Source organism: Spermophilus citellus (assembly GCF_964194105.1).
Source record: "Spermophilus citellus genome assembly, chromosome: 3".
Taxonomy (NCBI): domain Eukaryota; kingdom Metazoa; phylum Chordata; class Mammalia; order Rodentia; family Sciuridae; genus Spermophilus; species Spermophilus citellus.
In genome coordinates, this window is record NC_138184.1 from 208,701,087 (window position 1) to 208,713,322 (window position 12,236).

The 12,236-nt window shown below is 36.8% G+C and overlaps 1 protein-coding gene across 3 annotated transcripts in view; it reads right to left on the reverse strand.

The window, feature by feature from the left end:
- The window catches only part of CEP41 (centrosomal protein 41), a 41,514-nt gene that overhangs the window by 8,794 nt on the left and 20,484 nt on the right, over nt 1–12,236 (reverse strand). For all 3 annotated transcript variants that reach the window (XM_081286497.1, XM_081286499.1, XM_081286498.1), the window contains 3 exons: nt 8,245–8,292; nt 4,111–4,172; nt 3,028–3,097 (listed from right to left, as the gene is read on the reverse strand). In XM_081286497.1, coding sequence (XP_081142623.1) covers nt 3,028–3,097; nt 4,111–4,172; nt 8,245–8,292 — 180 coding nt within the window. The remainder of the gene's footprint in view (nt 1–3,027; nt 3,098–4,110; nt 4,173–8,244; nt 8,293–12,236) is intronic.

Sequence of the window (12,236 nt, forward strand, 5' to 3'; positions counted from 1 at the left end):
AGGCTAATAGGTTTGATTATATAAAAATGCAAATTTCATATATTTCAAAAACCAATACAAAGAAAATTAAAAGGTGAATAACAAATTAGGAAAAGTATTTGTAACAAAGATGTATATGCTTAATTTATAGTTTTTAAAAATTAGCTCTTTAATTGAATAAAAATCATGTGCACAGGGTGAAACTGCAAGCCAGATGAAACTGTTGCTATGGATAGAAAGCCCTCCCAGACCCTCCTTCCAGAAATAAAACAACTACAAACCTGTGTATGTATTTTACTTCTTCTCCCTTATACATAGCCAGGATAATTTCATTCATACTGTTCTATACTTTGGGTTTTTATTTTGGTGTTGTTTTATTTTCACTTAATAATATACCTTGGAAATTGTTCCAAATAATCAAGTAAAGATTTTTCTCATTTATTTTCAAGGTTGTATTTATTTCCATTATATAAAGATATCAATTATTCAGAGCTCTTACAAATCAATAAGAAAAAACAAAGAGTATCCTATTAAAAAAGCTCAGAGCTTAAAAAAAGAAGTATGTATAACTAACCAATAAATAAATGTGCTCATGCATATACACATACACCCCTCAAAGTCATTATCAAAGAAGTAAAAAATAAAACTACTAGATACCATTTTTCATCCATTGAATTGGCAAATATATTTAAAAATGATAACTATTCAGCACTGGATAGGATGGGAGAATCAAGTCTTCCCATTACTCCCAATGGGGTGCATCTAGGTACAGCCATGCTGGAAAGTGGCAGTCAGCAAGGAGTCATAATGGTTCTACCCTTTAACCATCTGCAGCAAATTATCTTCAGAGAATAAGGAGAGTCATAGCATTTATTTTTTTATTTTTTTTTTAATATTTATTTTTTAGTTTTTTTTTTTTTGGGCAGACACAACATCTTTGTTTTTGTATGTGGTGCTGAGGATCGAACCCGGGCCGCACGCATGCCAGGCGAGCGTGCCACCGCTTGAGCCACATCCCCAGCCCAGCATTTATGTATATATACTGCAGCAGCATTTTATTAAAGTGAAAAATCAGAAAAGAATGCAATGCCCAACAATAGGAGGATAATTAAATTATGGTATATCCCTAGGATAAACCTACGACAACACAACCTTTCCAATCATTCTTTTGAAGTCTATTTAACAACATAGGAAAGTATGCATTGAAAAATGTTAATTAAAAGCAGTATAATACAAAACTATACACAAAGAATATGGATTTGATTGGGGTGAGGTATAAGATGCAGGAGGAAATGGACCAAAATGTTAGCAATGATTATTGTTTATTTTTTCTTCTTTATATATATTTTTTAGTTTTATAATTTACTAGGAAAATACTTTTAAGTTAGAAAAAAAGCAATAAACATTGTAAAAGGAGATTTCAGAATTCTTCAAAGATGACCAGTACACATTCAGATAGGATCTGTTCTACAGGCACTCCTGAGTGAGTTATTATCTGTGTAGAGCACTAGAAAAACACTAATATTACTCACACATTATGGTGTCCTACTTTACAAGAGCCTATTTTGCTGCGCAAATTTATCTCAGAAGAGAAAATTGCATGTGCCCATATGTTCTGGTGCTGCAATCTCAACAATGAATTAAAGGACCAAATCTAGGTTCTTATATAACCCAGTTAAAATTGGGAGTACTTGTATGAGGAGACTCAATTATCTCTGTTACAAAGAGCCCTTATTTCTCTGCCGTGTGAGAGGCATCTGTCAAAGATAAATTCCTGTCGTTTTCAGATTCTCTTTATTCTCTCTAACAAAAACCAGCCCAGGGAAATGACAGTTGAGTTGCACAAAACCAGTGTTCAGACTTCCTGAGAAACTTGTCTTGAATTCAGAAGTCAAATTCCTGACCTACATCAACCTTAACAAACACATTCTCCTTCAGTAAACAGCCACACATTGATTGCGGGGTACTTCAGGATAAAATCAAGACCTGAAGTCTATGTATTCTTTTCATGAGCGTACAACTACAGAGGTTTTATTTTCCACTCCGTATTTAAGAAAGGAAATCTGGAGCCTGCTTATCTTTCTAGCCTTATCTCCTATTCAGTGCCTACTCCTCCTTTAGTCTGCAGTCAGACTGGATGAATTGATTCCCTAAACATGCCTGGTGTCCTTTCCTCTCTATGCCTTTCTCAGGCTGTTCCTCAACTTGTAAAATTCTTATCTTAACCTTGCACTCCCACAAGGCCCCTGTGGAATGCCTTGAAGAATCCTACTTCAGTCTTCCAAGTGGAAAGAACTTTTCCTTCCTTGTATCTCCCCTAGTAACCTGCATCTTTCTCAAGAAATTTTCCAGAATCCTTTCATGAGGTAGTGAGAAGACACTGGTTACATAGGAGACACTTGGATTAGTGTCCCAGGTCCATTCCTTGCTAGCTGTATCACCCTGAGCAAGAGATTTAACTTCTAAGACTTGGTCTTCTTATCTATAAAGTGTATGCTCCTTCCAGAGTTCTTGAGAAGATTAAGAAAAGTAACATGAAGTATCTAGCAACATATACTCAACAAATGTTGGTTGCCTTTCATTTTTCCATTATTAGATCCTGCAGCATTAGTAATTCTATTGTACTGTTTATTCTCTTCACCCAACGCACGTACTGGTATGCATGTGTGCACATGTGACTACAAATTCCACATAAACAGAATTGTTTGGTTCGACTCCGTGTCTCATAGCCCTGAATTCTGAGACCTGTATATATAGAGAAAGCACTAAAAATATTTTGAAAAAAAGTAAATAGTATATGAAACAAATCTACAATGTTAGATGTGTTAGACATGCTCTACAGATGTGTTAGACCCAGAAAACCAGATGGCTTTTTTTAAAGAAATAAGAATTAACAATTTAAGCACCAGGCAGCATTTCTAGGAGTAACAATAGGATTAAAATAGTTATATCAAAGTCCTGAGTCCTTATAAACACACCAGCAAATGTAGAATGAGTACAATAATGTGGTCAATCTTCTATTTTCCCCACGTCCTGGATTCTCATTACCTTCTAGCCTTTGGATCTCCTCAGTTGTCACTTCCAATGTTTGATCAGATAGAGAAGCAACTTGGATGACCTGAGAGAAAAAGAACAAAATGTGTAAATGTGTGTATATTTGTTTAAGCAGAGACAATTCTGTCTTTTACAAAAGACCAGGAAACATCAAAGATCAAAGATCTCTTGTTTTAAGCAGCTGTCAGTGTCTTGAACTATAGACTAAGTCTCAGGCTTTTCTACTTTCAGGGTGGTAATTATATTGCAGATGATCATTCCAGAAGAAGAGATTCATGTAAAATATTACATGACAAACTTAAAAGACCAAAAGGATAACTTAGGACAAGAAACATGAATAAGAGCTTAAAACTACATCTGTTCTCAACATATTGTGGTCTCAACATGACACAGTATTTCTTAAAAATGCAATACTAACCTACAAAAACGTATACAGTATTGACAATGCTCATGTAATGAGGAAATAAATGTAATTATGAATATACTTATTATATAATAAGTTACAGTACTTTATACCTAAATACAGTATTCATTTTTCATGCTTTTCTCATAACGTAGCTCATAAGGCCCAAAATCCAACTTGAGTTATGCCAATGTAACTCTTGTTTGGGGGCTAGAGAGGTAGCTTATCCATACATTTAAAAATGAAAGAAGAAAATGACTTGCCCAAAGTAACAACATAAATTACAATGGAACTGAAAAGACCTCAGTCATAGAAGAAGGAAAATCACTTGGGTTCCAAAGGGGACAATATTCAAAAAAATTCTGAATCTGGAATTCTAGATTCTAAATATTGAGTTAAACGTAGAAGGTAAAATAAAACCTAAGCCATAAATTTTAAGAATTTAAAGCAGAATGCACATTTACTTACTTTACAGAATTCTTACTGAAGAAAAGAAAAATTTCACACCATCTTTATGTAAACATTCAGACCGCATACCAATTAATCCTCCCACAGGTGAAATTTGAAGAATCAGAAACAATTCTTCTGCACAACCCCTTGAGCTGAATTTAGAAATGTTCACATAAAGCAGCACAAGTTGGTTTTAACTCCAATAGAAAGATCATTAAACTTACCAGCTGGGCAAAAGTGGTAACTTTTAGTCTCTTGAAAAGCTCATCTTTTTTGTATCTATAATCTGAAAAGCAGAATAAGACATGTTTATCTGGGTCTATTTTGCTTTCTTAGAGATTAAGACTTTCTAGTCATCAAGTCATATGTTATATCTTTCTAGTCATTTATATGCTTTTACATGTATTATTTCATTTGATCTTCATGATATGCTCAGAACCAGGCAGGCATGTAATGCTACCATCTCTTCATTTCCTCCTTGGTTTTGGTCATCAAGAGCACAGTCTGCCATTTTCCTTTTACTAAGCTGTCTCTACTGTGGTCATGTTATATGGCATGCACTTTTGTAAGCTGCCTCAAATCCTTTTCAGGACAAACAGGGAATAAATGTCTACATTTTACAAAGAAGGACAGAGATCCAGAGAAGCTGATTTACCCCAGGCCAAATGGCTAATACAATGTTTATACCCTACTATTCTGACTGTGGCTTCAAAAGAGAGCAATCCTTTTCCTGTGGTTGAAACTATGCTAGAGACATTGGGACAACGTGTGTGCCTGCACGAATGCACCCTGGGCATGAAGTTGTGATTGGTTCTGATAATATCAGTTTCTCTTAAAAAATGAGTTTTGTAAGACAAAAAAGTTCTGAAGATCTGTTCCATAACAATGAGAATATACTTAACACTATTAAACTGTATACTTAAAATGTTCAGATGGCAAATTATATATTTTGTGTTTTTATCTCAATTAAACAAAAAAGTAAAAGCCAACCTAAAACACTGACATTTATTCAGTGCTATCTTTACAGTGTTTATTATAACTCAAATGGGGGGGTACTTTATACTTGTGTTAATAGTTTTCATATCACATTAAACAGTTAACTAAAAACTGAGCCAATGTCACTTTATCAAGTATCTAACCTGTAGATATCTGTTAGAAGTTAGTTTCCTTAAACTTCTGAAGATGACTGTCAATTCTGAAGCATTTTTCAGTGTTGAACCCTGCCCACCCTTATCCTTCCCTCCTCTTCTAGCTTTTTGTGTTTGTGTCCAAGACTCCTTAAATACTGCCTCATTATTTCAGAATTACTGAAGGTTAGCTGGATAATTGCTATGGCCTTCACAGCATAAATGTCTCATAAACCAAGACTCCTAGCAACAAGGGAAAGGATTAAAGGTATTTAAGATTATTTACTTGGTGTTGCTAATCAGTTCCACGAATTCTCAAAAAAACCAGCATAGACCGGATGGTTACTTTGGCGGATAATGTAAGCTTGGTTGAACAAATACCTTGATATTCAGAGTCAGGAGATGACACTACCTTAAAAACTAGTCTTCTGTAAATATTTCAAGACTATTTCTTGCAGGGAATTAAAACTTCTGTTCCAAAATGTCTTGAGGAGAAAAATTTGGCAAATAAACTATCACTTATAGAAAATTCTTAGAGCAATTTCTTCAGCATATAGTAAGGTAATAAGGCTCAACAGAGCTTCCAAAATCTGCCAGGATGAACATCTGAACAGGCTGAGCAGAAGCTTCAAAAAGTGAAGTGAGTAACTACAGCATTCCCCTCCATTGCCACCAACTTCACACCAAAAGACACCTCCGTAAATCAAAACAGCAATAACTCAGTCATGGAAAAAGTCGATAACTTTCAAGGCATTTGTACATTTATCCACTGAAATTCTTTTAGTATGGTTACATAGTTTCAAAGACTTTTAAGCATAAAGCATTAAATATTAAAATCCCATTTAACTAAACAGAGATTACATTAGACAAACACCAGGCTTTGCTGCATCCTAAGGACTGGCATTCCTATCGTCCTCTGTACAAAGCCCCCTGCACTGCACCCTGGAGCCTGAATGCCACGTACCTGGTTCTGGTTTAGAAGAAGAGCCATCAGTAGAACTTTCTGACATTATTACTTTGAGATAAAAGATCAAATTAGACGTCTTATAGTAAGTTTTAAACTCTATCAAAAGGATGGCTTGGAAGGCTCTGTCAACCTTCCTCGCAAAAGCAAACAGCTTTAAGAATGGAGCTTCTGCTACTGAGGCTTCTCTCAGATGCTGGTAGGAGACTAGAAAATTCCAGCTCAGATGTGCTATCAAGGTTTGCTTCTCCCGTGAGCCTAGGATCTGAGTCTGCCTCTCTCGAGTTACTGGAAGGACAGAGACCTGACTATCTAGGATGTTTCATATTGGGTCCAACTAGTGTCATTTAACTACCAAGCACCAAGAATAGGCTTTGTAAACAGTCAATAGTCACAGTGTCTGTTTTCCCCAGGTAGAGTTGAAAGAATGTTCAGATTACAAAGGATTTCTGCATTTGCAGGCATCTGTTAAAATGTGTTATTAGCAAATAAAAGGGAAGTTGGGCTCACAGTGGAAGACAAATCAAAGGAAGTACCAGGACAAGGTCTGATTTCACAGACAGACGTGGCATCTGAGGTAATGTGGGCAGTGATGGGTCTAGCTAGAGTATCTTGCAACTACCTCCCTCTCCACCAAAGAACCCTTACAACAGAACAAGGGAGGAGAGAAGGAAATAGCTTCCAAAATGTAGATACCAAACCAGAACTAAGGCAATTCTGTCGAAATGAGCACAAAGCAAGTGATCAAGTTAAGTGGAAACTCTGGCCCTATTAAAAGGAAGCCCCCAACTTCTAAGGGAGGAAGGTGAGTGAACATTTTCAAGGATGCTATTGTAAGAGTATTTCTTTTTGGAGAACCTACACTAAGGGTTTAGATATTCAAGATATCACACTGTACTCTAAAGAAATGTTTTAAGCAAGGTTCTACCAATTTGAGTAGAATGGGACATTTTTATGGGACAATTTCTGGTGAGGACATGTGAGCTTACACTCAGCTACAAATGGAAAGGGAGTCAAAAGAGACCACAAACCCCAATAGAAGCAGGCTGGCTGGATGTCGCCTGCTCTGGCTGAATTGAGGATGACAACAATGAAAAGTAGGTAAGTAAACAAGATTTTTTTCATGGTTGGGAAATTCAATATATTTCATATATGTTTTCTATGGACACATATGTATATACTTAAATAATAACACAAAATGTATAAAAAGAAAAGGGGAGGATCCTGGAATATTACACATTTTTAAAAAGTGTTTATAGCACAATCTCTTCTAACTGAACATGGTACATAAAGGCAGTCAGTACAAAGCTGCTCCCAAGTCCACATCTATAGTTCAGGGTTTCCCTGCACTGCAACAATTCAAAAGGAACATTATCATTTTAAATTAAAAGGTCTGTTGTATAAAAAAAAAATTCTCATGCATTCTAGATTTGTAATTTTCTTTTCCAAGAAGATATATTTTACCAGAGTCAAACGCTGGAATGTGACCATAGGACACTTCACTACCATTAGCTAAATACTCCTAGCACTGGGTTCTCCTACTTAAGACACAAGCAGATCCATCTTAGGAAACAGATGTTTCTAGTTCTTTAATTCTGGCCAAGGCATGTATATTTTACATCAGTTTTAAACACAGATTGAAAAATCATGATTTTGTGCAAGGGCAATACACTCTGTGACTTAGTAAGATATCTTTGCAGTAGATTAGTTTTTAAAAAAGGATGTGCATGAAATATGATTTTTAATTAAGAGAAAACAGACAGCAGTGAATGGATAATGCCGAACACTGTGAATAAGCTCGCTCTTTCTCACACCTTTAAGTCTTCCATGAATACTCTTTAATTTATACTCATAAGAATGTTATGAAGAGAGAGATTATTATCCTGTCTCAGGTACAGACCAAATAAGAGGAGCAAAAAGATTAAGTACTTTGTAAAAAGCCACGAAGGCTGCAGCACAATGCACCTAGAAACTCGGGTATGAACCACTTAAGCAGAGCTCACTCCACCAGACCCCACTCTGCATTCCAATGATGATATCCCCTAAAGGATGGAAGTTGGGCAGAACTGAGATTCACAGGCCACCATCTTAGCAGCTGGCCAGGAGGGTACCCAGTGATTCCCACATACTTCTAGGCAGCTGCCAGGCTCACCTGACTCCCACAGCTCTCCACACATGTCAGCTGTAGAGTATGGTGGTTAGCTGATAACCAGCTTACAGAACATTATGGAGCTCCATTTTTCCAAGCCATCAATAGTGTTACTCACTTTTTTTGATCTCTTCTAGCTTCTCAATGTATTTCGTCATACTGTTACCTAAAAAGAAGGAAGAATTTTAGATATGCTATAAATGGAAGAAAATGAGTAACACTGTGAAAACAGAATGGAAAACAAGTACTTCCTGAGCATCCCTGGCCTGTTCCTATGGGATTTTGGACAGTGGGCCAATGGGCCATATACAGTAAACAGCCTTTTGGATTACACAGCATCATTAAAAGTTCTGGAACTGAGGAAAATGTTTTGGTTAAATGCATTTAAGCTAGGGTGCATCCCCGGAAAAACATTTAGCAGTCTCAGAAAATACTAATGATTACTTATATCAATTTTTCCCCTTTTTGAGTGAAAGCTCTCTACCTCCCTATACCCCCCTTGTCTGTTTGTGGGGAAGATACATAGAGGACCACCAAAAAAAAGAAGCAATTTTCTTTGAATGTCTGAAGTGTGCCCTTGTGGCTACCCAAGCAACCCTTTCCTCTCTGCTTTGTCTTTGTGGTCTCCTCCTCTTTCCTGAACTTGGTCTTCACTATTCATGCTGATGTTGCAGCCTGAACTAGACCACACAGTTTGGATGCTAGTATTCACCATAGGCTTGATTTGCTGAGAAATAACAGCAGGTTCCCACCACTATGGAGAGTCCCCAGCCCTCATGTTTTATGGTCTGGTTCTATAATACTAGGTTCTAGCCAAGGTGGTTTGGAGAGTTTTCATACTTTAAAACTGGGCCAGAATCATTCTGGTTTTCAAATGAATTAAATTCTAGCTCTCAAGCCAGGGACTATTATTTTTTACTGGGCATGCTGCAATTTGATTCAATTCAGCACAGCAAGCTTTATCTGGCACCTAAAAAGTATGGCAAAAGAAAAACATTCAAAATAATTTCACATTTCTAAAATTGTGCTCTTAACATTAAGTCTTGAGAGGGCTAAATCTAACTAGGCTAAATCTAACTAGATCCCAAGTTCGGATCAAAGAAATGCTTCCAATTAATGACATGGATTGATGTTTTCAAGGACTATTTTAAACTTTTCTTCATGTTTGGGTCAGAGCAATGAGAGAAAAACCTTGCTCTGAAAACACAAATACATTGTCAAAACACAACTTACTTCATTTGTTGTTATAAATTTTCTATCACAAATTCATTATGGAATAAAAATCTACTGTTTTGTTTTTCATTTTAAGACATACACTCTTTTTTTTTTTTTTGGTACTGGGGATTGAATTCAGGGGCACTCAACCACTGAGCCATATCCCCAGCCCTTTTATATATTTTATTTAGAGACAGGGTCTCACTGAGTTGCTTAGGGTCTCATTGACTTGCTTAGCACCTCACCCTTGCAGAGGCTGGCTTTGAACTTGCGATCTTCCTGCCTCAGCCTCTTGCCTCAGCTGCTGGAATTACAGGCATGTGCCACTGCTCCTGGCAAGACATACACTCTTTATCGGGACTAGAAACAAAGATTCAGTGTAGTCCTAGACCCACACTGTGTTCTTCCAGAAGCTGAGAGAGAGATGAAGTCAGTTAGGACTACTCAGAAGGCCTGAGGCTTCTCAAAAGAGATATATGGTCAGAAGAGGCACAATAACCACCAAAGAACTGATTAAAACCAAATATGATCTTTTCTAGGTTCTTAGCCTACAATTGACCTAAGAAGTGATCAGAACTCCAGAGGAAAAAAAAAAACATAATTTTTTCCTGGACTTATACATCCCTCCTCCCCACTGCAACTCTAAACTTCTAAACTTGGGCATGGAGTTACCTGATCAATGGAATGAGAGAAGACTACAGCAAATCAGTATACTGTTCAGCTTCCCACCACCTTATTCTTAAACTATTTCAGAGGAGCTTTTGGTTGTATGTCCCTGACTCCCCAACAGCTGCACAGTGTTGATGTGGTGGTTGGTGCCTTTGGCTAGGGAAGCTTCAGGCAGTCCAGTCAGAAATTGGGAAATAAATTTCTCCAGTGACACAGCAAGATAGTAACTAAGCCAGGTCCATTCCCAATCTTCCGGTTTCTAATACGGCTCACAAAACACCTGGCTTTTCTAGCTGTTGTTTTATTAGTATTTACTCATTTTTGCAGTATTACAAATTGAACCCCCTCCCTGCCCCCGCCCCCCCCAAAAGAAATTGAACCCTACCATTGAGCCACGTCCCCAGCCCTTGTGTTTTAAAAACACGATTCATTGTGAGGTATGAAGTGCCACTTCCTAGACCAAAAGAGATGGGGACCATCTGATGTTAATTCCCTGAGGGATGGAAAATAGAAGCCAACCTCATTTATACTGTCTTTGTTATTAAAAGAGTACATTTCCAAGTGACAGTGGTTTCTACTAATGAAGTGTCTAAAATTAATTTCCTTATTAATTATCAACATTTTCAGTGTATTTATACAGCACTCCATCTTGCATCAGCAGACCCTCCCCGCGAGGCTCTGAGGTAAGCTGTGCCGCCTACCTTTCGTTTTCCTATCAAAGGAGATGACAGACAAGATCTTTTGCAGTTATGCAGATATTTGGCAAATTTATGAAAAATTCAAGAGGCCCATTAATAAGAAGCACTTTTTATTACAGACATTCATTCTATCTAAGTATGGAAGAGAAAGGTCTGGAGGAGAAAAGGAAAGGGAGAATTCCATATTGCTTCTTTTAGGATGACTGACCCCAAATCAACACAAAATCCCTAAATGTGATTTTAGAAAGTATAAACAGAGGCGTTGTATCCTACTGTACACACTTATATGTTAACTAAGTGCCTTATTCAACTACATCTAATTGCATCAGAAAATAGTTTTTTAAAAAATATTTATTTTTTGGTTGTAGATTGACACAATATCTTTATTTATTTATTTTTATGTGGTGCTGAGGATCGAACCCAGGGCCCCAGATGTGCCAGGCAAACACTCTACCCCTGAGCCACAACCCCAGCCCAGAAAATAGTTTTTGACTACCTTTTAAAAAGACTGGAAGAGAATCAACTTCATAATTCACTTATTTATAAACACATTTTTAATATGTAAAAGGAGTCTTAAAAACTACTAGAGAGCTAATTTTTTAAAAATATTTGAAATTATACATTACTGCCAAATTTTGCTAGATAAGACTAATTTAAAAGAAAAAAGACAGAGGCTCTCCATTACTCACTGTCTAAAACTTCTTGCTCTACTACTGAAGATGCCAACTTACCCACCTCCTTCAGTGTTGCCTTAATTATTAAACTTGACAAACTTCCTGTCAGCCTTAGGTTCTCTAACATAATACCTTGTTAGCTCACCCAGCAGGAAGCAATCCGCTCCCTCCTCTGAACTCCTAAAGCACTGGCTTACCACTCACAAAGCATCTGTCACTGGACTAGATTAGTTTTATGTACTTTATTCAATGCAGAGTCCAAGATTATTTATCTGTGCACATGAACACATACACTCACAACCTTTATACCTCCCATTGTCTAGAGGAGGAGATGCTCAAAAATATTTGCTGAATGGAATATACTATAAGGATCTACCCTTTGAAAAATCCTAAATTGTTTAATAATGTAAATAATCACGTTCTAATCTGGCTTGAGTTTTTGCACAGCTGATTTTATTTAAACTATGCACAATTTGATATATAAACAATTATGTTTTGTTTGTACTACTCATATGACCGATATTGACTCAGGCAACTGAGAAGTACATAAAGTGGTATTTGGCTTCTGCCTTGTTACAACTTTAAGTTGCAATGAAAGATACGTAACAAAAGTTTTACAATTAGAATCAAGAGAAAGGAACAATTCAACTCTATCAATAGTCCTGTGCAAAGGTAGAGTACAATTGATTAACCGAGTGACTCATTCATTAGACATTTTTTCCATTGCGGCTCTATAATTTAATAACATTATTTGTACTAAGCCTGTAAGAAAAGCCAGTGATTCTGAGCAGCAGTAATCTAAGGTGGGTAAGATTTATAAGGCATGAACTCAGTTGCTAAGAGACAACTCTAAG